This window comes from Fundulus heteroclitus, unplaced genomic scaffold, assembly GCF_011125445.2.
Source record: "Fundulus heteroclitus isolate FHET01 unplaced genomic scaffold, MU-UCD_Fhet_4.1 scaffold_42, whole genome shotgun sequence".
In the NCBI taxonomy this organism is placed as follows: domain Eukaryota; kingdom Metazoa; phylum Chordata; class Actinopteri; order Cyprinodontiformes; family Fundulidae; genus Fundulus; species Fundulus heteroclitus.
In genome coordinates this window covers 2691414-2717241 of record NW_023396835.1, presented here as the reverse complement: position 1 = coordinate 2717241, position 25828 = coordinate 2691414, and the positions used below count along the sequence as shown (strand labels likewise).

Here is a 25828-nt window from a genome sequence, read left to right as displayed (position 1 = left end):
ACATAAATGGATTTCGTGTTCCCTCGACCGGACGCGGGTCACCGGGGACCCACTCTGGAGCCAGGCCTGGAGGTGGGGCACGTTGGCGAGCGCCTGGTGGCCGGGCTTTTGCTCATGGAGCCCAGCCGGGCTCAGCCTGAAGAGGTGACATGGGTCCCCCTTCCTGCACGTTGGGGTTCACCCCGGTGAATGAGAGTGTGGCCTCCCTCCGCATTCGTGTGGAGGGACGGGTTCTGACTGTTGTTTGTGCTTATGTGCCAAACAGCACAGATTACCCACACTTTTTGGAGTCCTTGGAGGGGGTACTGGAGAGTAACCTGACAACAGCCAGCTGCATGTATCGCTCCGCCTAGCTCCACTCACATACATCTGGGACACCGCTCATTGAAAATGATTTCCCCAACCAAATTTTTGGTCTGGCCAATCAGGACGCAGGGCGGGTGTTTCATGGATGTGACGTAGTGGAGAAGCCACCGTGAGATTCCAACAACAATGGCGGCTCGCATCGAGGAAGCAAGCGTTAGCATTGATGCTGCTATTTCTTCCATGTTGTCCAATCTATCTGATATTGTTTCATTAAAAGAAAATCAGAGAACAGCTCTGAAGGCTTTTGTTGGTGGAAACCATGTTTTCGCCCTTCTCCCGACCGGATTTGGCAAGTTTTGTTTTCCGGGGCGCGTACGTGGACGCGCCCCGGAGCGGTTAGCGGTTAGCGCGAACCATATTGGGAGACCTTTAGTCCTCGGCCCGGGATCGACTCCGACCCGCGGCGCTTTGCCGCCTGTCTTCCCCCTCTTCCTGTCAGCTCACTGTCAATAAAAGGTGTGCCACTACAGTGTTTCCCGCAGGAATTTGCTTATGCGAGGCGGACCGACTCGCGGAGCGGGGGGGGGGGGGGGGGGGGGGGGGGGGATGACTTTTTCTCTGCGGACCGGCTCGCGGAACGGGAGCGGGGTGGGGGAGGGTCGGGGGGTGGACGACACGTTTTCCGCGGCCGCCTCGCCAAGATAGCGCTGCGGGAAACCCTGCACTAGAGCCGCAAACACATAAAAAAAAAAGGGTTTTTTTTCCGGCGTCGGTCTCATCAGCGTCACGGGTTAGCTTCGGTGTGAGTGGTTGAAATAGCACGTCGATAAAGATGACAGACAAGTGGCTTATCCAATCATATGCAAGGAGTTTTGATAAGGCCCAGCCTTCAGTAAAGGCAATTCCTATGGCCGTGTCCCAGATGTATGTGAGTGTAGCTAGGCGGAGCGATACATACAGCTGGCTGTTGTCAGGTTAACTGGAGAGTGCCCCTCCTGGGGACTCCCTCGTTCTGCTGGGGGACTTCAACGCTCACGTGGGCAATGACAGTGGGACCTGGAGGGGCGTGGTTGGGAGGAACGGCCCACCTGATCTGAACTCGAGTGGTGTTTTGTTGTTGGACTTCTGTGCTCGTCATGGATTATCCATCACAAAAACCATGTTCAAGCGTAGGGGTGTCGACATTTGCTCTTAGGCCGCAGTTCAATGATCGACTTTGTTGTCGTTTCATCTGATCTGCGGCCGCATGTCTTGGCCACTCGGGTGAAGAGAGGGGCGGAGCTCTCCACTGACCACTACCTGGTGGTGAGTTGGCTCCGATGGTGGGGGAGGAAGCCGGTCAGACCTGGCAGGCCCAAACGTATTGTGAGGGTTTGCTGGGAACGTCTGGATGAGTCCCCTGTGAGACGGAGTTTTAACTTCCACCTCCGGGAGAGCTTTGAACACGTCCCGAGGGAGGCGGGGGACATTGAGTCTGAATGGACTATGTTCTGCACCTCTATTGTTGAGGTGGCTAGTCGAAGCTGTGGCCGCAAGGTTGTCGGTGAATGTCGCGGCGGCAACCCTTGAACACGCTGGTAGACACCAGCGGTGAGGGAAGCCGTCAAGCTGAAGAAGGAGTCCTACCGGGCTTTATTGGCTTGTGGGACTCCGGAAGCAACTGACGTGTACCGGCAGTCGAAGCGGCAGGCGTCTCGGCTGGTCGCCGAGGCAAAAAGTCGGGCATGGGAAGAGTTCGGGGAGGCCACGGAAAAAGACTTCTGTACGGCTTCGAAGCGATTCTGGTCCACTATCCGGCATCTCAGGAGGGGGAAGCAGTGCAGTACCAACACTGTTTACAGTGGGGGTGGTGTGCTGCTGACCTCGACACGGGACGTCGTGCATCGGTGGGCAGAATAATTCGAAGACCTCCTTAATCCCACCAACACGTCTTCCATTGCGGAAGCAGAGCCTGGGGACCCCGGGGTGGGTTCTCCCATCTCTGGTGCCGAGGTTGCCAAGGTGGTTAAAAAGCTCTTCGGTGGCAAGGCCCCGGGGGTGGATGAGATTCGCCCTGAGTACCTTAAGGCTCTGAATGTTGTGGGGCTGTGTTGGTTAACGCAGCCTTGCGTGGACATCGGGGGCAGTTCCCCTGGATTGGCAGACTGGGGTGGTGGTCCTGGAAAGGAGGGTCCGTTGCATAGTCGAATCTCGGATTCAGGAAGAGCAGTGTGGTTTTCGTCCTGGCCGTGAAACACTGGATCAGCTCTACACCCTCAGCAGGATCCTGGAGGGGGCATGAGAGTTTGACCAACCAGTCTACATGTGTTTTGTGGATCTGGAGAATCCCCCCGAGGGATCCTGTGGGGGGTACTCTAGGAGTATGGAGTACCGGGCCCTTTAATAAGGGCTGTCAGGTCTCTGTATGACCGGTGTCAGAGTCTGGTCCGCATTGCCGGCAGTAAGTCGGACTCGTTTCCGGTGAGAGTTGGACTCCACCAAGGTTCCCCTTTGCCACCGATTCTGTTCATAACTTTTATGGACAGAATTTCTAGGCGCAGCCAAGGTGTTGAGGGGATCCGTTTTGGTGGCCTTAGGATTGTGTCTCTGCTATTCGCGCATGATGTGGTCCTATTGGCTTCATCAGGGCGTGATCTACAGCTCTCCCGGCAGCGGTTCGCAGCCGAGTGCGAAGCGGCCGGGATGAAAATCAGTGCCTCCAAATCCGAGACCATGGTCTTGAACCGGAAAAGGGAAGAGTGCCTCCTCCGGGTTGGGGAGGATGTGCTGCCCCTAGTGGAGGAGTTCAAGTGTCTTGGGGTCTTGTTCACGAATGAGGGGAAAATGGAGCAGGAGATCGACAGGCGGATTGGTGCGGCGTCTGCTGTGAAGCGGGCGCTGTACCGATCCGTTGTGGTGAAGAGAGAGCTGAGCCAAAAGGCGAAGCTCTCGATTTACCGGTCGATCTACGTTCCTACCCTCATCTATGGTCAGGAGCTTTGGGTCTTGACCGAAATAACGACATCCCGGATACAAGCGACCGAAATTAGTTTTCTCCGTGGTGTGGCTGGGCTCTCCCTTAGAGATAAGGTGAGGAGCTCAGTCATCCAGGGAGGACTCAGAGTAGAGCTGCTGCTCCTCCACGTCCAGAGGAGCCAGTTGAGGTGGCTCGAGCATCTGGTTAGGATGCCTCCTGGACGCCTCCCTGGTGAGGTGTTCCAGGCATGTCCCAGTCTAGGCTGCTGGAGGACATCAAGATGTGGTTCTCTAACTGCGTTCTCCAACTTTGCATTATTTGTTGTTATTAGGGCTGGGCAAGTTAACGCGTTAATTTCGCGTTAACTCATTAGACTATTAACGGCGATATTTTCTTTAACGCGCATTAACGCATGTTGCTCACATGCTTTTATTTTGTGAAGGTCTGTTGCTGCGGTGTAGGGGTTTGAATCAGAAGAGTAGGTGGCGATAATGCGCCAATAACCTCACTGTCAGCCAAACCTCGGATTCAAAGAGGAACAAAGGTGCTGGCCGGAAAAAAACAAAGCCGACATGCGAAAAGCGGTGTTTCCCGCAGGAATTTTCTTAGGCGAGGCGGTGAGTTGGCGAACGGAACAAGTTTTGTGCAGAGCGGAGCGGGGTCTGCATCGACGCCGTCGGTGAAGTCGCTTCTCGCTTCAAAGTATCCATGTGTTTTTGCCTGTTCCCTGCCATTCACTATATGCACGCGAGAAAGCAACAACAAAAAAACGCGTGTTAACGTCAAATAAACGCAAGCAACGCAAGCATATCGAGTTAGCAAGCATTTCAGTTTAAAGTTCTTCCAGCAACGAATATGACAGAAACAAGTTAGTTGTAACCACTGCCAAGTTAAACTTTGGTATTGAACATAAAATGGTAATGCTGCTCCCTGCGGTTACCTCAGAAATTGCCTGTTTTTGTTAGATTTTTTTCCTCATAAAGAGAATTCCCTGTCAGTGGCAATAAGCTTAAACTTATTATTATTGCTATTTGTTGTTTTACATGTTTAAGTTGAGCTTTACCCTAAATATGTGTTACTGATAAGTGCTACAAATGTTACAACACTTTTGTTCATATGGCAGCAGAACATTAAAATAAAAGTGCTCTTTACACTACTTTTGAATTCATTCTTGGAGTTTGTAAATACAATGCGATTAATTGCGATTAATCAGGCAAATTATGCGATTACTCGCGATTAAATATTTTAATCGTTGCCCAACCCTAGTTGTTATACCAACTTTTAACTTTTATTTTCTGTCTTTTTTTCTCTTCATAGTCTAGTCTTGTGTTCTGTTTAGGCTTTGACTCAATCCTGGGGGGCAAATCATCTGTTGTTACTCTCCCTAACAAAGAAAGTATTCCTGGATGAGTGCTTCTGTGCTCTTTCCTGTCCCTGCTCTGTCTTGAGATGTTTTCATATCCACTGTATCCACTGATACATGCATGCTTGGTATGAAGGATTCTTGCATAGCCAACGACAATGCAAAGGTCTGCCCACTGTGACTACACGTCTTTTCAGGGGTAGTAAATGCTGCTAGTCACAGACCTGACGCAATCTGCTGGACTTTCTTAGATGGAAAACCTTTTGACCAATCTAAAATGTTTTGATTGAATTGACGCTAAGAGCTTTGAGCTGACATACATTGTGAATTAGCGCTATATAAATACAATTGAATTTTTCTCTACAGACTAATTTTATCTCCAGGAACAACCAGGCAGATCCATAAAACAGTCATCAGAGTAGTTACATTAACAATCACATAATTTGTTCCCACAGACCTTCAAAAGCCAAATGTCTCCATGGACGAGGAAGCTTCTGTCATCCAACAACTCTGTGACGAGGGGAGGAGGTCCAGTAATGACCAGGAGGAAGTAGAACCTCGGTGGACTGAAGAGGAACAGATGGAACCACAACGTCCACTGATTAAAGAGGATCCAGAAGCTCCTCTGATTGAAGAACATGGGGATAAAAGACCTCCATGGATTAAAGAGGAAGAGGAACACCCAGAACCTCCATTGATTGAAAAACAAAATTTAGAGCTTGTGTCTTCTTTGGCTAAAGAGGAACAAAAGGAAAGGGAACCGCTGATTGAAGAGCAGGGGGAACCGGCATCTCCATGGCTTAAAGAGGAAGAGAAAAACCCTTGTGAAAATTTAAATATTCAAAAGAAAATCCACACAGGTGAGAGACCTTTTCCTTGTCAGACATGTGGAAAGAAATTCTCCGCTAAGGGTTATTTAAATGCTCACCAAAGAACCCATACAGGGGAGAGACCTTTTTCTTGTCAGACATGTGGAAAAACTTTTAGTCAAATTGGTAATTTAAATATTCACAGGAAAACCCACACAGGTGAGAGACCTTTTCCTTGTCAGACATGTGGAAAGAAATTCTCCGCTAAGGGTGATTTAAATGTACACCAAAGATCCCATACAGGGGAGAGACCCTTTTCTTGTCGGACATGTGGAAAAACTTTTAGTCAAATTGGTAATTTAAATATTCACAGGAAAACCCACACAGGTGAGAGACCTTTTCCTTGTCAGACATGTGGAAAGAAATTCTATGCTAAGGGTGATTTAAATGCTCACCAAAGAACCCATACAGGGGAGAGACCTTTTTCTTGTCAGACATGTGGAAAAACTTTTAGTCAAATTGGTAATTTAAATATTCACAGGAAAACCCACACAAGAGAGAAGCCTTTTCATTGTCAGACATGTGGAAAGAAATTCTCTGCTAAGAGTAATTTAAATGCTCACCAAAGAACCCATACAGGGGAGAGACCTTTTTGTTAGACATGTGGAAAAACCTTTAGTCAAATTGGTAATTTAAATCTTCACAGGAAAACCCACACAGGGGAGAGATCTTTTCCTTGTCAGGCATGCGGAAAATCTTTTAATCAGATTAATATTTTGAATGATCACAAAAGAACCCACACTGGTGTAGGACGCTTTTCTTGTCAGGCATGTGGTAAAACTTTTAATCGAATTGGTCCATTTAATGTTCACATGAGAACCCACACAGGTGGCGCAGAATAGCGCTACAATACTTACTCTGGGCTGACTTCTTATAGACTAGTTCATTTTTATTGTTTTGATGCAGGTTTTTCGCGCATGCGCGCCGGACTGGTAGGCAAAAGGCCAACACAATGACGGACGCAAACAGAGAAACTGACGGGTTCTCCACGTATTTTTCTTTTTTAGATAATGTATCACAAGATCGTTTTAAGAGTAAGTTGATGGTTGATGGTATCAGATTGCCAGATCCACACAGCAAAAGCCTGAAGGGACGGAGCGAGTCTGTGAAATGCTGGCCAAGTGTTCCGTACCGCGACATATACAGCTGCCTTATAAACACGCAGGCCAGTACACACGAGAGAGCACGAAAGCCCCTGAAACCACTGGACGGCTACAATTATTTTAAATCGGGACATAGGCACCAGCAACCCCCGCGACGCCATGAGGGATTAAGCGGGTCAGAAAATGGATGGATGGATGTTCAGACATGTTTGTGTAACAGCAGAAAGCGGAGTCGGGCACAGACGCGCCTCAGCAGAGAGGAAGACCCACCCGGTAGGTTAATAAAAACATTGTTCACTACGGATTATTTTGCTGTTTTTGTCTTGTAAAAATGGGTGGGGGTGTTGGTGACGTTGCAGCGTAAACACAGACGTACTAGCGCGCATGAACTGGGGCGTAATGCAGCTGCTGTCTGGTGAACATTGTTGCACACTGATTGCACGAAGAAAACTAAAACAATACGGCGTGCTGCTGCTGCAGCGCATCGACTCTGCTTCTCCTGGCCCCGTCTAGCGATCGCCACCTCCCCTCCGCCGGTATTTAAGTAGAACAATGACTAGTGCAGAATTAAGTTTTATTTATCGGAGATGAAGTGTAGTCTGCAATTTCTGTCCTGGTATGATTCAATTCAATTCAATTCAATTTTATTTATATAGCGCCAAATCATGAAACATGTCATCTCAAGGCACTTTACAAAGTCAAGTTCAATCATATTATACAGATTGGGTCAGATTATACAGATTGGTCAAAAATGTCCTATATAAGGAAACCAGTTGATTGCATCAAAGTCCCGAGCAGCAGCAGTCACTCCTGGGGAAGCGTAGAGCCACAGGAAGAGTCGTCTGCATTGTACATGGCTTTGCTGCAATCCCTCATACTGAGCATGCATGAAGCGACAGTGGGAAGAAAAACCACCCATTAACGGGAAGGAAGAACCTCCGGCAGAACCGGGCTCAGTATGAACGGTCATCTGCCTCGACCGACTGGGGTTACAGAAGACAGAACAGAGACACAACAAGACAGACAAACAAGCACAGAAGCACACATTGATCTAGTAATCTGTTTTACATTAGATGGTAGTAGCGGGTGAGCCGTCTTCTCTGGATGATGTCACAGTTAACAGAACGCCAGACCAGGTGTACCTACTATGAAGAAAAAGAGAGAGAGCAAAAAGTTAAAAGCTGAAATGACGACAGTCATTTCAATGTAATACAATGCAAAACTGGAGAACAGTAGACTGAAGAACAGTAGAAATCAGTAGAGTGAGAAAATTAGACCCTGATGTCCTCCAGCAGCCTAAGCCTATCACAGCACAACTATAGAGATAGCTCAGGGTATGAGCCACTCTAACTATAAGCTTTGTCAAAAAGGAAAGTTTTAAGCCTAGTCTTAAAAGTAGACGGGGTGTCTGCCTCACGGACCAAAACTGGGAGTTGGTTCCACAGGAGAGGAGCCTGATAGCTAAAGGATCTGCCTCCCATTCTACTTTTAGAGACTCTTGGAACCACCAGCAGACCTGCAGTCTGAGAGCGAAGTGCTCTGTTAGGAACATACGGGGTAATCAGAGCTCTGATATATGATGGAGCTTGATTATTAAGGGCTTTATACGTTAGAAGGAGAATTTTAAATTCTATTCTTGATTTAACAGGAAGCCAATGAAGGGAAGCTAAAACAGGAGAAATATGATCCCTCTTGTTGATTTTCATCAGAACTCTTGCCGCAGCATTTTGAATCAGCTGAAGACTTCGAACTGCATTTTGTGGACTTCCTGATAGTAAAGAATTACAATAGTCCAGCCTTGAAGTAACAAATGCATGGACTAGTTTTTCAGCATCACTCCTGGACAGAATGTTTCTAATTTTGGCGATATTCCGGAGGTGAAAAAAGGAAACTCTGGAAACCTGTTTAATATGGGATTTAAATGACATGTCTTGGTCGAAAACACCACCAAGATTTTTAACTTTATTACCAGAGGCCAAGTTAATGTCATCCAGATTAAGGGATTGATTAAGAACTTTATATTTTGAAGACTCTGGCCCAAAGATTACAACTTCTGTCTTGTCAGAATTTAAATGCAGGAAATTTAAAGTCATCCAGCTTTTGATGTCATCAAGACATGACTGCAGTCGAAGTAACTGATTGGATTCATCAGGATTTATGGATAAATATAGCTGAGTGTCATCAGCATAACAGTGGAAATTAATCCCATGCTGTCTGATAATTTTGCCAATCGGAAGCATATATATAGTAAATAGAATTGGTCCAAGGACTGAACCCTGTGGTACTCCACAAGTGACCCTAGAGTTTGAGGAAGATTTATTATTAACATGAACAAACTGGAATCTGTCCGACAGATAAGATTTAAACCAGCCTAATGCTTTTCCCTTAATCCCTACAGTATGCTCAAGTCTTTGTAGGAGAATATTGTGATCAACTGATGGCTCCCCCAGTCCATTGGGAGTGTCTGCCTGCGCTCTTTTCATTAAAATTATCTATTTCTTTCTTCGTCCTTCGGTAAACGACAGAAACGTACATCTGACGATTTGGAATGCCTCTGTGTGCAACCGGGAGCACAACAAGTCGTAGGCATTGTTTAGATTCCAAAAATAAACTAACTAAAAGTACGCTCTAAATCAACCGTTTTGTCATGTAGTAGACGAGAACAGTTCTGTTTTTGCCTACGAGTGGGACCCGGATGTAGCGCCGACGTCACGCGTAAACTGGTCTATAGCCAATGTTGATGCCATGCATCAAAGATAGATGCGATGAGATGACCCATTGATCTGACATTTACTTTGCCTGTGCAAAAAACTGAAGAATACTTTGATATACTAAGCTGTTTCATATTGGAATAGTTTGCAGCATGATATTAGAATGGCAGCTAGTCATGTTTTTCAAAACAAATCTCAAGAAGTCACTAGTTAGTAAGGAAATAATCCTAATGTAGGCATAGTTAAAAAATTTACTTATGTTGTTTTCTGTGATATTCCTAGTTGTTAAATGTGATTTAATCTGTTCTTAGGATGTAATAAACTGTCTTTCTGTATTTGTAATATTTGTAAAACCATGTGCATGCAAAGAAGCACACAATTTTGCTTCAGATCCAGGGAAAAATGCCCCCTCAGTCAAAATGTATTATTTTATTTGATATTTGTAATTCCAGCCTACAAGGTGTAGGAAACCACCTCTCCTTTTTTTCCAAGCCAAAATATACAGTAATTTAAATTTAGATAAATTAGTTTATTTTAAAATATAAAAATAAGATTCCAAGTTCTTAGTTTTCCTTGAATCCATCAAGCACTCTTCAAAACGCCAAAGGAAGAAGAAACTAAATGTGGTGGTAATGCCCCTTTAAGTTGTTCACCAACCACCATTAAAATTTAAAGGATAAGAAGAAACAAACCAAGCGTAAACGAGGATATTTTAAGTCAGAAAGATGGACATTCGCAAATGGCTAAAAAAGCCAGAAGCTCCACCATTTGTATCCATGCCAGCGGGAGCACCGGAGAGGCATATGGGGGCATTATTGCCGCAATATTATTTGCAAATGTGTAGATCAATCTGTTAACACACACAGAGGCACTAATGGAGGGGTTAAAGTTCTCCGTCGCTGCAACGGATTTCCGTCATTTGGAAAATTAGCGCAAATTGTTCCGTCTAGCATTTGTTTTTTCAAGGTTTTAAACTAAAGCTGCTCTCAACCAACTAAACATGGCAGAGCCGGGATATTAGCCAATCAGAAAGAGAGTAGGGCGGGTCTTTGCAAGCAGACATCCACCAGTCTCACGTTTTTCGGCGTTCAATCATATTAACTTTTGAAGGAGTGTCTCAAATTGCCCACAGATGCCATGAATGAAAGTAGCGGTGGTCAAGGGGTTTCTTTGGATTTATGAACCAGCAGGTCAGGAAGTTAAGCTGATTGAACATCTGACAACAACTTCCCTTGGTAAGCCTGTCGCTCCTCCTGCCAGCGTTTATTCCCCCGCTTCCCGTAACTTAGCTGATAAACCAGGGATCTCCTCATTATTTACTATTTTGTTTAATTTAAAACTCAATTATATTACACTTTAAAATAGTTAAGTGATGCCTTTTTATAAACTCAGGAGCTGTGATAATTAATTGCTGTGCAATAACGGGCAAAGCAGCGACTGATTATTGCAATGTGAGATCTGTGTTAAATTAAAATGTATGACATCATAGTGCTGGTAATGTGTCCTGCATTGTCCAGGTTGTGGTTGGCCTAGTATGTTCATAGGATTAATTTATACTTAATCAGACAGCGAGCCAGTGGAGTTAATGTTGAGGTTGGAAGTAGATGATGTAATGATGCAAGCTGCTGGGTTTGTTCTAGTTGTAGTTTATGGAGGTTTTCTGGAGAACAGGGAGGGAAGGGAGCTGAAATTGTAAAGTGGACTGTGGACCAGTTTGGCAAAAGTGTGAAGAAAGAACTTGATGCTGCAAATATAAAGTTAACCAGGTGATGTTCTGGATGTGGAAAGTGAAGGAGAGTATGTAGAGGGCTCTCAAGGATTACGCCAAGGCTCTGATGCTGAAAGTTGGGACAGAGACAGGAATGGTATATTTTAAATGCATATTTTAAAAACTACCAGATTTGATTAAAGTTGACTGCACAATAAGCAAGTGAGGTAACTAATGTGGCATGATGTCCACAGTCCTGGGAATATATGGGCTGACTCTAAAAAAAATTTCAGTCAAACTGATTATTTTTGCTTTAACCCCTGCACTAAGACCCAGAAATACAGCCAAATCTTTGGTGAAAAGTCAAGCGGTTTCCTCATTGGCTCTCTTTGCACACATGCTTTTTTCTACATGTTGCCATGATTTGTTCTTGGATGAACCCGGACAGAGCACGCGCACACAGAGCTAAAATAGAGAGTTTATTGTGAGGAAGATGAATAATGGCAGGTGGAACCAGAGATGCAGGACTGAACTGGAGTAGAGTTGTAGATGTGTGCAGGAGCTGGCAAGCAGGACCAGAAGCTCAACAGAGAGAGTACTTGAAGATCAGAGTCACAGCAGGATTAGTTGCACAGATGAGGCAGGATAATTCCACAGTTGCTGGAGATGGACACAGAGGGCTGGCAGATAATGTCCAGGGGGGTTAGCAAATATGCAGCTGGTAATATCAATAGCAGGCTGAGGTTTAGTGATGGGTCCGGCAACACCGATGCATCGGCGCATGCGTCGAGCTTGTAGAGCAAAACCTGTGTCGATGCGCATATCGCTATGGGAAAGTCACGTGACCGATACAGGAACTGTTTCGAACTGACTGACGCGCCAAACTGTTTCTGTTCCCTCTAAACTGCGCACGTGTGCATTCGCGCACAGCATCTGGATTCAGCGCGTACAGCAAAGCTATGCTGCACAGTAAATAAAATCCAAGCTGAACTGTAAACTAAATAATAAACCAAGTTTTTTTTAACCATTTTGCAACTCTGGTGTGATGGTGTTCCACGGCCCTGCTCTGTGAGCGGCAGGTGCTGATCGGAGCGCACCGCTGATTGATGGGTTGGGCAAACGCCTTTATGGTTGGACAGGTTGCGCTGTCCGTCTTTGTTCTGATCGCCGTTTCAGAAAAAACGACTGAGTAGAAAGCTGCAACTCTGAGCAGCTCTTCCTCCCTTTGTCATACTCAGCATGTCTGATTTCAGAACAGATGATATTAGTCAGGTAACTAAACACAGCGCCCGATCAACCATTGAACGTGAGCATGAGCATGAAAAAAAAAGCCCGATCACTGGAACGCAAATAATGTGATTCACCATGGCAATGACAGGAAATAAGCTTGAGTAGAATCAGAAATCTTTAAAGAAGGCATATGGACAATATTAAACCATAAGAAACAATGCCGTTGCTGTTGAAAACCGCAATAGAAAATTGTTGAAAAAGTCAATGCATGTGCCATATGAAAGTTATGTGATGGAGAATTAAAGCTGTTTTCACCACACATCACTGTTCAACACAAAAGGGGGAGTATGTGTGTTTGTGTGTGTGTGTGTGTGTGGGGGGGGGGTGCATTGAAAGGACATGGTAGGAATTTTTTTTTTTAAATAAATAAAAAAGCCAGTCCACAAGCATCCTCATTCACAACATGTTTACTTAGAGATTGTTACGTTATGATATAGATTGACATTATTTGACTGGAACTAAAAAAAAATCCAATATACTTTAAATTCAAATGGAAATATAAAATAATACAATGCAACATACAATGACTTAAATTGTAAACATTGCATATACATGGTCATCAGATCAGTGTTAGTTAACTCTGTCAACTAGGTTGCCTGTAGAGATTTTTAAGGTCCAGCAGGTGTCAGTATTCAGTGACACAGTATCGCCACAGTATCAATACAGTTTGGCAATGTGTCGAATCGCTTCATGACGCCTCATCAACCCATCACTACTGAGGTTATTGAGATGCAGAGATGGCAGAGTTCCAACAGCGAGTAGGGAAAACACAAGTAGACAGGCGAGGAGTTAGTGGTGTACTGAAGACGGAGCGGCAGAGAAGTGAAGGGAGAGGGAGGCTTAAGTAGGGAGACTGGAGGGTGAAGTGAGTAACTGACTAATTAGTGACTGACAGGTGTGACTAACTGCAGCGGGAGTGAAGGGAAAGCTGAGTGAGAATGGGAGGAGGAAACTGAAACTAATAAATGAAGCCAGAACATAACTAAAACCTGACAAGAAAGAAGAACTGAAAAATATTTGTGAACAAAAGCCAGATCAAAACTAAACCCTGACACACGTTTGCCGTGAGGGATTGTTGAAGGAACTCTAAACAATAACTGACTTCCTAGAGCTATTGAAAAAGGAAATGGTGCAGTGATGAAGTTCCAGCACTTTTTTTGAGAAACAGCGCAGAGATCACATAGATGGAAAGTAATCGCACCCCACAGTCCCGCTGCAGTCTGTTTGTGCCCTGTCTCCTCCCCGGCTACCCCTAAATACCCTATAACTGTACCATGAGATAACAGTGTTAGAATCATTTTTATTATTCTCTACATGTTTTATTTTATTCACCATGTTCATTGCATTTGTCACGTATTTACTCATTACTATAAAAAAGGTTTTGAGGTTTGAGTTTATTCCAGTGATTTCTTAATCTCTCTCTCTCTCTCTCTCTCTCTCTCTCTCTCTCTCTCTCTCTCTGTGTTACTGTGTTTATTGTTTTTATCATATATTTACTGAAACATATAGACCAGTGGTTACCATTTTATTTTACTGTATATGTGTATTGATTGTCTCTCTCTTGTGTGTACAGAAGGCCTGCAGAAAGCAGAAAAAACACGTGATAGTTGTGTTTCAAGTTATGTTCGAGACTGTGATGAACTGCAATCAGCCATCTGGTGTGCACACTCATAACTGAACTGTGGGAAACTGCTTTGTATTATTTCGAAGGTCACATTGCTATATGCCTCCCATACTCCCTACTCTTCACAGTGTGAGTTGTCTAAGGATCTCTCTGAAAATAAAAAGTAAGGGGCAGCAGGAATGTACTTCAGAGCGATAGGAGACATGTACCTGAGTTTGTCCCTGTCGTTCTCCTTGCAAGTTTAAAAGGATCGAACGTCTGTTGTCTTTCCTCCCTGTGTGTTGTTTAAAAAATGTTTTAGGTGTTTAAACCTGACAAACAGAGACAGTCATATCCCAGACATTCATTATCTGCATAGTCACACCAGAGCATTTGACCTTGAGGCCAAGAGCCGAGGAGCTGAAGTGTGCGCCTTATGTGTGTCCTTGTGTCTCCAATGCTCACACATCCGAGTGGTGTGAGGCCATATGCAGAATAATATTTCCATAACAGGGATCCACCAATGCGTAGTAGGATTTGTATGTGTAATATCTGGATTTGCTGCCGTCAGTGAAGGCTCACAGGCTTCCTCTTCCTGCTGCGGGAGGACATGGGCGTTCACGGATCGTACAGAAGCGTTTTGCAGTCAGACGGGTGACAAGGAAACTTGTTTTAACGAGATAACTTTTTCGTTTTAATGACATAAGTTTCTCGTTTTAACAAGAGAGACTTATCCTGTTAAAATTAGATAATTTTCTCCTTGTAACAATGAAACATAACCTGGCATCAGCTCGTGGGATAATTGAGTGTCATGGGAGACGATGGAGAGACAGAGGGGCGCCCTTTATTTATTTTTAAGAAGTCGCCATTTGTCGGAGGAAGCATGGATGATGAGAACTCGGCCACCTACATTCACACCTATGGTGACAAAATTTCACCCGGAGATTTTGCTCCAAGTACCAAGGATAAAGTGAAAGAGATGTGCATCGACAGACGTTACTTGGAAAACTCAAAACAAAGATGGGAAATGAACAAAGATCCAGAAGACCACATGACCAAGTAGAATTTGATGCAACTCATAGAAACCCCAAATCATGTTTGAGGAACAAACTGGCTTTTAGAAAGGATGGATACAAGAAGGAAAGCAGCTACGCAAAAAAATTGGAGGAACAAGGAGAGTGGATTTGCCAAAGGAAGCAAAAAATAAATAAATAATCATACATTTCAACTGTAGCAAATGAACTATTCTTTCTGAACAAAAGATCTAAAAAGGGATAACTGTTGGAATCCTTTCATGGAAAAAGGGCAATTTGTTTTGGAAAATCTAAAATGTTTCGGTGCACGTAACACCACTATGTAATATATTTCAGAAGAAAGCTTACCATTTGACTCAGAAAAATGACTATATGTTTTCTGGAAAATATGACAGTGAGCCATGATGGAATCAGTTAGCTTTTGTTTTTGTTGACAATGATATAGAGCAAAATACTGGTTAAAAAGATTACTCCAACAACATTGTGAAATACAAGTTTTTTGCTGTTGATACAAAGCTTTAAGGTAAAAATTATAAATTATGTGTTAAACTACACTTATTTTCCTTTTGTTTCCACAGAGCATTATTTTTCTTTATGTTCTTCAAAGTTGATTGTAAGATATATAAATGCATTGAGCCCAATAGTTCCCTGATTTATAGCAAAGACTTTTGTCTGCTGTATGTGAAATGATTTTATCATGTTCAATTTGAGATCCATGTATTCACCTTTAAATACACATATATCATATTGTAGTTAGGTCATCTTCTGGAGATAGAGAACTTTGTTTCAAAAGGATATTTCAGGGCTTTTGTTAAAGGTACTTCTAATATATGTTCTTCTGTGAAATGATGTAACAACAAGTACTGTTCTGTTTTTAACGAAAGAATGAGCTGGTTTGATCACAAACCATAACATTTTATTTTGTAATGGATTATTACCAAATATTCAGTAAAAGTTTTCATGTTGAACACAAGCATATGCACTTTATTTTTCAACTCATTTGACCACATCCATATCATCACTGTCTAACAGGACATATCCTGGGTCTCAGTGTTCAGTAACAAACTTTAGGAGTCTTCCTTTTATAAATATGAAAAGTATGTTTTGAATATCAGTGGCAGTGGTGTGGTTCATAGAACATATGTAACTTAAATATTTTGTGTCCTGTCTGATAGATTACAAGGCAAATGTAAACTTAAATTTCTTGTTATTGTCCTAATATATGTAGCAGCATATATTTGCTGTCATACATAACACGAATCACACAAAAAATAAAGCCTAGCAGCAAAATTCAAAAAGTTATGTACATCATGATGAAAGCTATAGGTACACAGGAGTCAGTGAAAACAGAGGTATGTTTCTTTTTTTTCCTTCATCTGTATTTCTTTGACTGCTTGGCCTTCAGTGGTTTTGGAGTCTGCACCTGCCTATTTCTGACTGTGTGGGAAAGTGACAGGGTCATTCTGGACAGGCTCACAAGTCATTTGTTGCACCAAATCTCTTAATTTTGTACAAGCAAATATCACACGTCTCACAGATTTATTCACGCTCTTAAAAATAAGCATTACTCAATTGTTTCATCATGTGTGGATGGAGCATGAAGAAAGTTTTCTGCCATCATAAAGTATGATACTGCAGGTACGAACACTGTCTCATCACGTGAATGGTCCTCTCTGAAGACATTGGGCTTTTCAAGTTTCCACTACTTGCTCAGAAACCTGTTTGAGATGATATTCACCAAAAGGCCGTGGAAGGATTTACAGCATGTAGGGCCGGCCGCTTGGAGCAATTGCATCTCTAATCTTACGAATGATGTGGGTGTTCCATAAGTGAACCACTTTTTGGAGTTCTTCCTGAATCACAAGAAAATAAATAACTTCTTAAACACTCCATATTCAAAAGTCTGTATCATATAGTATTCATTTACATTCAAACATACCTCTATGATATTTAAACAGATGAACAGACGTAGCTGCATATCCAAGAAGTCACCAGTACAGTAGTCTGAATCCTTCAGTTTTAAAAAAGATTCATCCAGTACTGTACACGACATTTCCTTAAGAAAGCCCACCAGCTCTTGATGTGCTAGCTCTGGGTGCTGGATCCTTCAATGAAGCAGTTTTCAGAATAGCTGTCAGCATGATCAAGATGCAAATATCTTTAAATGTCTTCCATTGTTCCATTCTCTGTCTCCATTTCTATATGAATTCTGGCTACGGTTCTCCCTCTTTTCTCAACTTGTGAAACAAAATATCTAGTAATAACTTTGGGATTACTGTTTTTTGAGCATGTGTGAAGCCATATAACCAACCTGGAACACCCATCCACTGCCCCTTTCACACAAATTTCATATGGCTTTAGTTTATAATAGGAATCCACATAGGTCAGAACATATCTGATATACAGAAACGTTGAAAAAACATTTGAAGAATGATGCTAAAAGCCTGTTTAATGCCAACAGAAAAATAAAATAAAGTGACTTAGTAGATAGAAACAATGTCTCACTTTAATAGATAAAGTATTTATTGAAAAAACATTAATGCTCATCAAAAATAATAAATTTAGGTCATAATTGTGGTGTAAATCTTTAACACCTCATTCAATAAAATATCATAAATTCACATTATATCTCTTTATTACATATTTTGCTGCTAAACACATCCTGCAAATTTTAAGTTTCAAATAAAACTATATTGTACAGCTGCATTGTCATTTTTACTGAAATATTAATCAGAGGTGTGGTGATTTTGTTGTTTTGAGGTTATTTACCTTAAAGATGTTTTAAGTTAATGATTAAACATGAAACATTCAAAATATAACAATTCTCAGATGAGAAATTTACAATATTAGATGATATCTGTTGTCTCATGTGTGTCTGGACTCAACAAAATGGGTCCAAACCAGAACCGGATGTAAGAACTGGTTCCACTTTTTAAACCTGGGGAATCATTTGACATTTTATTGCTAAGGTCACAGTCTTAGCTGCTAAAAGCAAAAATGATAGAAACACAGCATATGCTGGGGCTGATCAGCTGGTTTAGAAAACAATGTTGAGAAATTAACAAACTCAACAGAACCAGAACATCAATTCTGAAGGAAAACAAGTGCTGACAATCTCTGTCTATTAATTTCTGTGCAGTTTAGACATAAAACAACATCAATCAAGAAAATAATCTGCTGAAGATTTAAAAAGCAGAATCAAACTCACTGAACCTTCAGTGGATTCTGTCTATTTGGGTTTACAGAACTTAGCAGAACCTTCAGAACAAACATAAACTCCAGCATGTAGCGGCTGAGTGAAGGTGGTCTGGACTCTGTGGAGGAGAGTCATGGTTTCAGAGACGCTGTAGAAGGACAGAATACCTGCTCTGTGATCCAGGTACACTCCTACTCTGGAGGAACCAGGACCTGAGATGGAGGTCCAGATGTTGTTGTGACCAAATTGATAACTTTCTTGGTAACAAATTAATGGCCAAGATTTGTCATTATATCCAAATCCACATTCCTTCCCTCCTTCTCTGTTGAACCGTTCTGATAATGTCGTCTGTTGTTGCTGCATATCTGCTGCTCATCTCCAGTCCAGCAGGGGGCGGTAAACGGACCAATCAGCTGCTTTGTCTCAGCGGAAGTAAAACTAAAAGGCTCCAGCAGCAGCGTGTGTGGACTCAGCTGGAAGACGGTTGTGTTTGTCGTATCTCAGCTGAATATCTGCGTAGTTTCAGCAACAATGTCTCCAGTTCAGCATCTGAGAGAGTTTATTAGAGAGCGACTAACTGCTGCTGCTGAAGAAATCTTCTCAGAGGTTGAGAAAACCATCGTCCGCTACGAGGAAGACTCTAGAAGGGTGGAAAGCTGCTGGAGACCCCAGATAAAACTCACCAGAATCGGTATGAAGCTACAAAAAGTGTCTGATAAACCAGTTTCTGATCTCTTAGTTTTACACACAGGCTTCAGCCTCTGAGGCTCCGTTCAGACCTGAAACTAACATCCTCCCAGTCTCCCACATCTGCATGATTGTTTCTATATTTTCCACAGCAGATGTTGGCTTATAAACCTGCATCGTAGCCCAGTAAATATTAGCGAACTGTACCAATCTATATTTCTGAAATGTGACCCTGAAGTTTTTCTGGTCTTTGCTGTATTTTTTTGAAATAAGGGCACATTTGACTGGATTCTAGGGCTAACTATTAATACAAATTTAACATAACTTTTACAGTTCAATGTACTATTATGACAAAATTAGTTAAGAGTTATATAATAGGTTCAAATCTAGAGGAAACTGATAGAACGCTGCCCAGTTTTCTTGGACAGGGTAGTTAACTTATAAAACCTTTTTGTGCATAAGAAACCTAGCAAATATTTATCCTTGTTTTTTTTTTAATATAGATTAAAAAAAGTACATCTATAGCCCTATTTGCAATACGGTTGTTAAACCGATCCGTGCCGAGAATGATCCGAGCTTGGTTCTTAGGACCATTTACACATCACGCTAACACAGTTAAATTCCATTCAATTTTATTTATATAGCGCCAATTCATGAAACATGTCATCTCAAGGCACTTTACAAAATAAAAATCAATCAGATTATATAGATTTGTAAAAAAATTCCTATATAAGGGAACCAGTTGATTGCTTCAAAGTCCCGACAAGCAGCATTCACTCCTGGAGAAGCGTAGAGCCACAGGGAGAGTCGTCTGCATTGTCCATGGCTTTGCAGCAATCCCTCATACTGAGCAAGCATGAAGCGACAGTGGAAAGAAAAATGCCCCATTTACGGGAAGCAAAACCTCCGGCAGAACCGGGCTCAGTATGAACGGTCATCTGCCTCGACCGACTGGGGGTTACAGAAGACAGAGCAGAGACACAACAAGAGAGACAAAAAAGCACAGAAGCACACATGGATCTAGTAATCTGTTCTACATTAGATGGTAGTAGCGGGTGAGCTGTCTTCCCTGGATGATGTCACAGTTAACAGAACGCCAGACCAGGTGTACCTACTATGAAGGAAAAAAGAGAGAACAAAAAAACTTAAAAGCTGAAATGACAAGCAATGCAAAATTGAAGAACAGTAGAACTCAGTAGAGTGAGAAATATAGGCCCTGACTTCCTCCAGTAACCTAAGCCTATAGCAGCATTACTATAGACCAGTTCATTGTTATTGTTTTGATCCGGGATTTTCGCGCATGCACGCCGGACTGGTTGGCAAAAGACGAACACAATGGCGGACGCAAACAGCGAAACTGACGAGTTCTCCACGTATTTTTCTTCTTTAGATAACGTATCACAAGATCGTTTTAAGAGTAAGTTTATGGTTGATGGTATCAGATTGCCAGATCCACACAGCAGAAGCCTGAAGGGACGGAGTGAGTCTGTGAAATGCTGGCCAAGTGTTCCGTACCGCGACATATACACCTGCCTTATAAACACGGCAGGCCAATACACACGAGAGAGCATGAAAGCCATGAAACCACTGGACGGCTACAGTTATTTTATATCGAGAAAAAGGCTCCAGCGACGCCATGAGGGATTGAGAGGGTCAGAAAATGGATGGATGGATCGGATGGATGTTGTTCACACGTTCGTGCAACAGCAGAAAGCGGCGTCAGACACAGACCGCGTCTCAGCAGAGGAAGACCCGCCCGTTGGGATAAAAAAAAACATTGTTTACTACGGATTATTTTGGTGTTTTTGTCTTGTTAAAATGGGTGGGGGTGTCGGCGACATTGCAGCGTAAACACAGAAGTACTAGCGCCCGTGAACGGGGGCGTAATGGAGCCGGAGGAGCGGCTGCTGCTGCTACCGCTTATCCGGCCCGTGTAGCGATCGCCACCTCCCCTCCGCCGCTATTTAAGTAGAACAATGACTAGAGCAGAATTAAGTTGTATTTACCGGAGATGAAGTGTAGACTGCAAATTCTTTCGTAGTATGATGGCTCCCCCGGTCCATTGGGAGTGTCTGCCTGCGCTCTTTTCATTGAAAATATCCATTTCTTTCTTCGTCCTTCCTCCTTCGGTAAACGACTGAAACGTACATCCAACGATTTGGAATGCCTCTGTGTGCAACCGGGAGCTCAACAAGTCGTAGGCATTGCTTAGATTCCAAAAATAAACGAACTAAAAGTACGCTCTAAATCACCCGTTTTGTCATGTAGTAGACGAGTGCAGCTCTGTTTTTTGCCAACCACCGTGCCCGGATGTAGCGCTGACGTCACGCGTGAACTACCCTATAGAGGTAGCTCAGGGTAACATGAGCCACTCTAACTATAAGCTTTGTCAAAAAGGAAAGTTTTAAAGGGAAACTCTGGTCAAAATCAGAATTCAAACTGTATACTTTAAATATTAAATTATTACATACTTTTCAATAAATTAGTTTTTTTTAATTAAGAGTAATTTTTATTTGAATCTACTTTGCTTGGTGCACCTATCTTGGTTTAGAACAGTTCTTCCACCTCTCAGTTTGTGACATCACGGTGCAATGCAATGTCATCAGGGAGTAAAAACACGTCTTTAGGCAAGGCAAGGCAAATTTATTTATATAGCACAATTCAGTACAGAGACAACGCAAAGTGCTTTACATGATTAAAATATAGGAAAACAGAACAGAATAAAAGCAAGTAGGAATAAAATGTAGAATTAAAAAAGAACATTAAAAACAGTAAAACAGTTTAACTAGAACAGTCAAAGGCTCTAAGTAGAATTTAAACCAGTTGCGAGCTGTACCAGAGAGGCTGACCCAGTTTTCCAGGCGTTCTAACAGAATGGAATGATCAACAGTATCAAATGCTGCACTGAGGTCCAATAGTACCAGCACGGTGGTTCTTCCACTGTCTGTATTTATATGGATGTCATTAAACACCTTGATAAGGGCGGTCTCTGTACTGTGGTGAGCACGGAAACCAGACTGGAAAACGTCAAATCGGCTGGTCGTTGTTAAGAAGGTGTTTAATTGTTGAAACACAGCTTTTTCAATAATCTTACTGGTAAAGGGGAGGTTTGACATGGGCCTGTAGTTCTGGAGTAGAAATTTGTCGACTATGGCAAATAAGACACGAGCATTATTAATGTTTTTCTTCATGATCTCAGAGAAGAAAGATTCCCTTGCATTTTTCAATTGTAAGTTATATCTGTAAAGTCTCTCTTTATAGATGTCATAGTGAACCTGAACCTATTGAACTATAGCGCTGTGCCGCTCCGCTAAGAAACGTCACAGGATGTGACGTCACATCCTTTGATGTGCCCAAATATGGGTAAAAATGGCCGACCCCAGGATCAGTGTTTGTGACGACAATTTGTTTTTATTTTTTAACTGATTAACCCTAAATTTATTAAATCACCACAAACATATTAGTTTTAGGTATAGCTAATGATCCATTGATTTTTCCTTGTTGACCGGACTTCCCCTTTAAGATCAGTTCCTCGCCTTCTAGTGACGATTTGCGGTACTACTGCTCTCATACATTTTGGTGCTTATACAGGTTTTGTGGGACAAATTCTAAATATCTGGTGATGGTAGAAGTGAATTATGTAGTCTGGAGATATGATTTTGTTGCTGGTGAAGATGGGTGGAGGAGGGTTTTCATTGATATCGCTGAATACTAAGGAGTGTGTGTGCGTTGAAGTGAATGATCTAAAAATGGTTGGTTGAAAGGGATCAAACTGGCTGACAGTAAAAGGAAGATATGCGTGTAAAGGTGGGACAGTTCCTGGTTCGGACATTTTAGATACTACTTGTTACATTTGAAAAAGAAACAATATGTAAGCCATTTTAAAGACATGTCATAACTGGGATGTGTAATTTGTCAGCACACAGGCCTACTATTGCCAGACAGGCAGAAAAAAAATGTAAAATAGATTAAACTAAAGCCAACTGCCATTGGTATTGCTTTAAGAAAAGTTTTATTGAGCATAAAACATTTTCTAGATTAAATTGGAAAGTAACAATGCTCAGATTTAATATAAGTATATAGCACCGATCATTTTCACAAATGCTTGTCACACAGACAGATTGCAGAGAGTCAATCAAAGGCTGCCATACTTTAAGAAAAGACAAATTTTTCTTTTATCACAAAACACATTTTCTCTAAATGGAAAGTATTAGCAAGATCTCTAAGCCACATTCTGGAGTTTGGAACTGAAGGTCCTTTCCATGACATTTAAAAGTAGCTTCTTTGCAATGATGAGATAAGAAATGAAACGTTTTTGTCTGGACTGTAAATTGTTGGGTGGTGTCATGGTTGTAAGGTGTTTGGCCCACACGCAGACAGTGACCGAAACAGGAACAGTTTTAAAGATGTTTATAAAAGGCTCAAATGAGGGAAAGGACACGATATGTGCAACTGGCGAGGTCGGAACGTCAGAGCCGAAATGACGTTTGGTTGATAAGGGGGGATGAGTGGAAAAGGAACTCTGTGACCCTAACTCTCTGATGGGAGGAGGTGGCTCAATGACAGGAGGGCTGGCAGATGTAACACAGGCGAGGAGCCCAAGCAGTACCACTGCGGCGGCAGGCTGGAGGAGCAGCTGGAAGAACCGGAGTGTGTCCAGACAAACCAGGTGAATCCAGGAAGGGGGATATCCTCGCCCGGCTTGGTAACACCAAGGGAGTGAAAGTGGAGATGCCAGAGCAAAATCTAAGAAGGCTGGGATTCAGGAAACTGGTCCTCAGAGCACGATGAAACTGGAGAGGACAGGAGACAAGATTAATCCAAAAACAGGGTTTTCAAAACTCACAGGTACGAAGCACGGGAGACAGATCTGTGGCCTAGGCATACCACGACGGGCTAACACTCTGGTGTCTTCCAGCTGTAAGTGCACTCCTTTTAAGCCAGAGCAGAGGGTTCCTAAACAAGCTGCTTGTGCGGGCCACGCCCACCCGTCAAGTGCAGCCACCTGTGGAGCAGAGTTAGAGAGCACTGAACAGTGGCGGCTGGCCAGTAGGGGGCGCTCGGGCGCCGCCCCCTTTAAATCGTTTAGATAATAAATGATTTCTGAACTGCAAAGTACTTAGAAATGTATTTATTCATACTGTGTGTCCAATAGACATGTTAGAATTTATTAAAATAGTAAATACATAATTCTATTTAATTGCTCACATTGTGCACACTTCCTCCTTTCCTATGTGCGGGGCGCCGGTCTAATGGGAGTGAATGTAGGCGCCGCCTACTTGGGCAAGCACGTGATCTGAGGCTGACTTTTAATTGGTTTTCTAGGCTTTTGCATAGGGGCGCACTGCTCGGCGTCCCGGACACACCTATTCTGTTGCGTCATTACTGGTAGAGTGTCAGTACTGGCTAATTTTTTTAAAAACATTGTGTGATTGGACAATCCCCGATTCGACTCAGCTCAGCTGCAGTTCGTTAGGTTGATTCACGGTTATGCTTGCAAAGTTGAGTAGTTTCAAAATGAGAGAAAATTCTGTTTTGTCTTTACAAAAAAAATGCTTTTACAAAGCGTTCACTTGAAGAAAAAAAACAGGATAAAGGAGCTTGGACCGGATCGTCTTAATTTACAAATTCAGCAGCAGGCAAGTGATCTCTCCACTCCATGGTTGGATAAAGCGGTGTAGGTAGTAATCAGCCAGTGAAGAAGCGTTGGATACTCAGTGTAGAAGACCATGAAAGGATTGCTGCAGAGGTGAGTTGTTGTGGAAAATCACTGTTACACTGGTTTATAGTAATGTTATTTAATATATTAGGAAGATGTGCTTTGTAGTTAGAAATACCTTTAGTTGTGTCTATGCTGTGTAGGTATGTTGATGTAATGTTTGTCAGCAAGATATTTTATTATTTAAGTTGTACTGAAGTTTATGGGTAATGGGGAATAAAACATTTGGTTACTGAATTTTGTATAATCTTGTCCCACAAAAATGCTGTAACACATTTCATAACACAGCCTTAAAAAATGGCAGCAAATGTTATTAAAATCAGGAAAACAATCTAGAAGAAGTCTTTTCAGAAACTGTCACGCTCTTGAAGATCCTCATCACCACACCCATGACCACAGCTGAAAGCTGAAAGGTGCTTTTTAACTCTGAAAAGAATCAAGACTTTTCTGAGAAACTCAATGACTCAGGACAGGCTGAATGCATTGGCCATGTTGTCAATGGAGAAAAGACTAGTCACAGAGATGACTGACTTTAACAAGAATATAATTGAGAAATTTGCTGGGCAGAAGGAAAGGAGGGCAAAATTCATGTTCAAATAGTGCTATTTTTTAAGATTTGCTTTGTTTGTTTTTCATTTGTTTGTTTGTGTGCGCCCCCCTCAGTTTTTTTAGCACCAGCCGCCACTGGCACTGAACACAGAACCCTGACAGGTGGACTTGATTTCCCAAAGATAATCAAGAACGGGTCAGGTAGTAAAATGGACTTCATAATCTGTGATATCATTTTGAACACATGAGACCAAAACGCTGACACTTTGGGACATGAAACAAATGCATGGTTAAGAGTTGCATCAGAGGACTGACATTTATCGCAAGTCGATAACACACCAGCAAAGATGGTATGGATTTTCGTTTTTGATTAAAGAAGCCTGTTTGTAATTTTAAATTGGATCAGGCAGTGTCTTTCATTATTACAGCAAGTGTAAATTTTACAATGTCCATATCTTTCTCCCAGCTTTCTTTAAATTTGTTGGAGGAGGGGGAGATTTGAGATCGATCGATATATATATATATATATATTGTTGTTTGTTGTTTAAATATTAATAAATATGTAAAAATAAATGAAACCATTACTGTCCCTGTTTCCTAATTTCATTTTGATGAGATGTATTGATTTTTATCCACAAGCAAGAAATATCCTCAGATTTGATTTCAGAAGTCTGGTCATCTTACTGGAAAGGGCCCCCTGGAAATTTGGATCTGGTTAAATGTTTCTAGGCTAT

At 42.4% G+C, this 25828-nt stretch overlaps 1 protein-coding gene and 1 long non-coding RNA gene across 3 annotated transcripts in view; one reads left to right on the top strand and one right to left on the bottom strand.

Moving 5' to 3' along the window:
• Positions 1–25828, top strand: part of LOC105922647 (zinc finger protein 239) — a 38138-nt gene that overhangs the window by 7460 nt on the left and 4850 nt on the right. Inside the window, exon 1 of one of the 2 annotated variants that reach the window (XM_036131295.1) lies at positions 18506–18830. The exons of the other annotated variant lie outside the window; for it this stretch is intronic. Coding sequence (XP_035987188.1) covers positions 18671–18830 — 160 coding nt within the window. The 5' untranslated portion in view covers positions 18506–18670. Of the gene's footprint in view, positions 1–18505; positions 18831–25828 lie in introns of those variants that run through there. 2 annotated transcript variants of the gene reach the window in all.
• Positions 1511–18442, bottom strand: LOC118560356. Its single transcript, XR_004929277.1, has 3 exons — positions 18211–18442; positions 6705–6706; positions 1511–1520 (listed from the first exon to the last, which is right to left on the bottom strand). It is a non-coding gene; the product is annotated as an uncharacterized LOC118560356 (long non-coding RNA).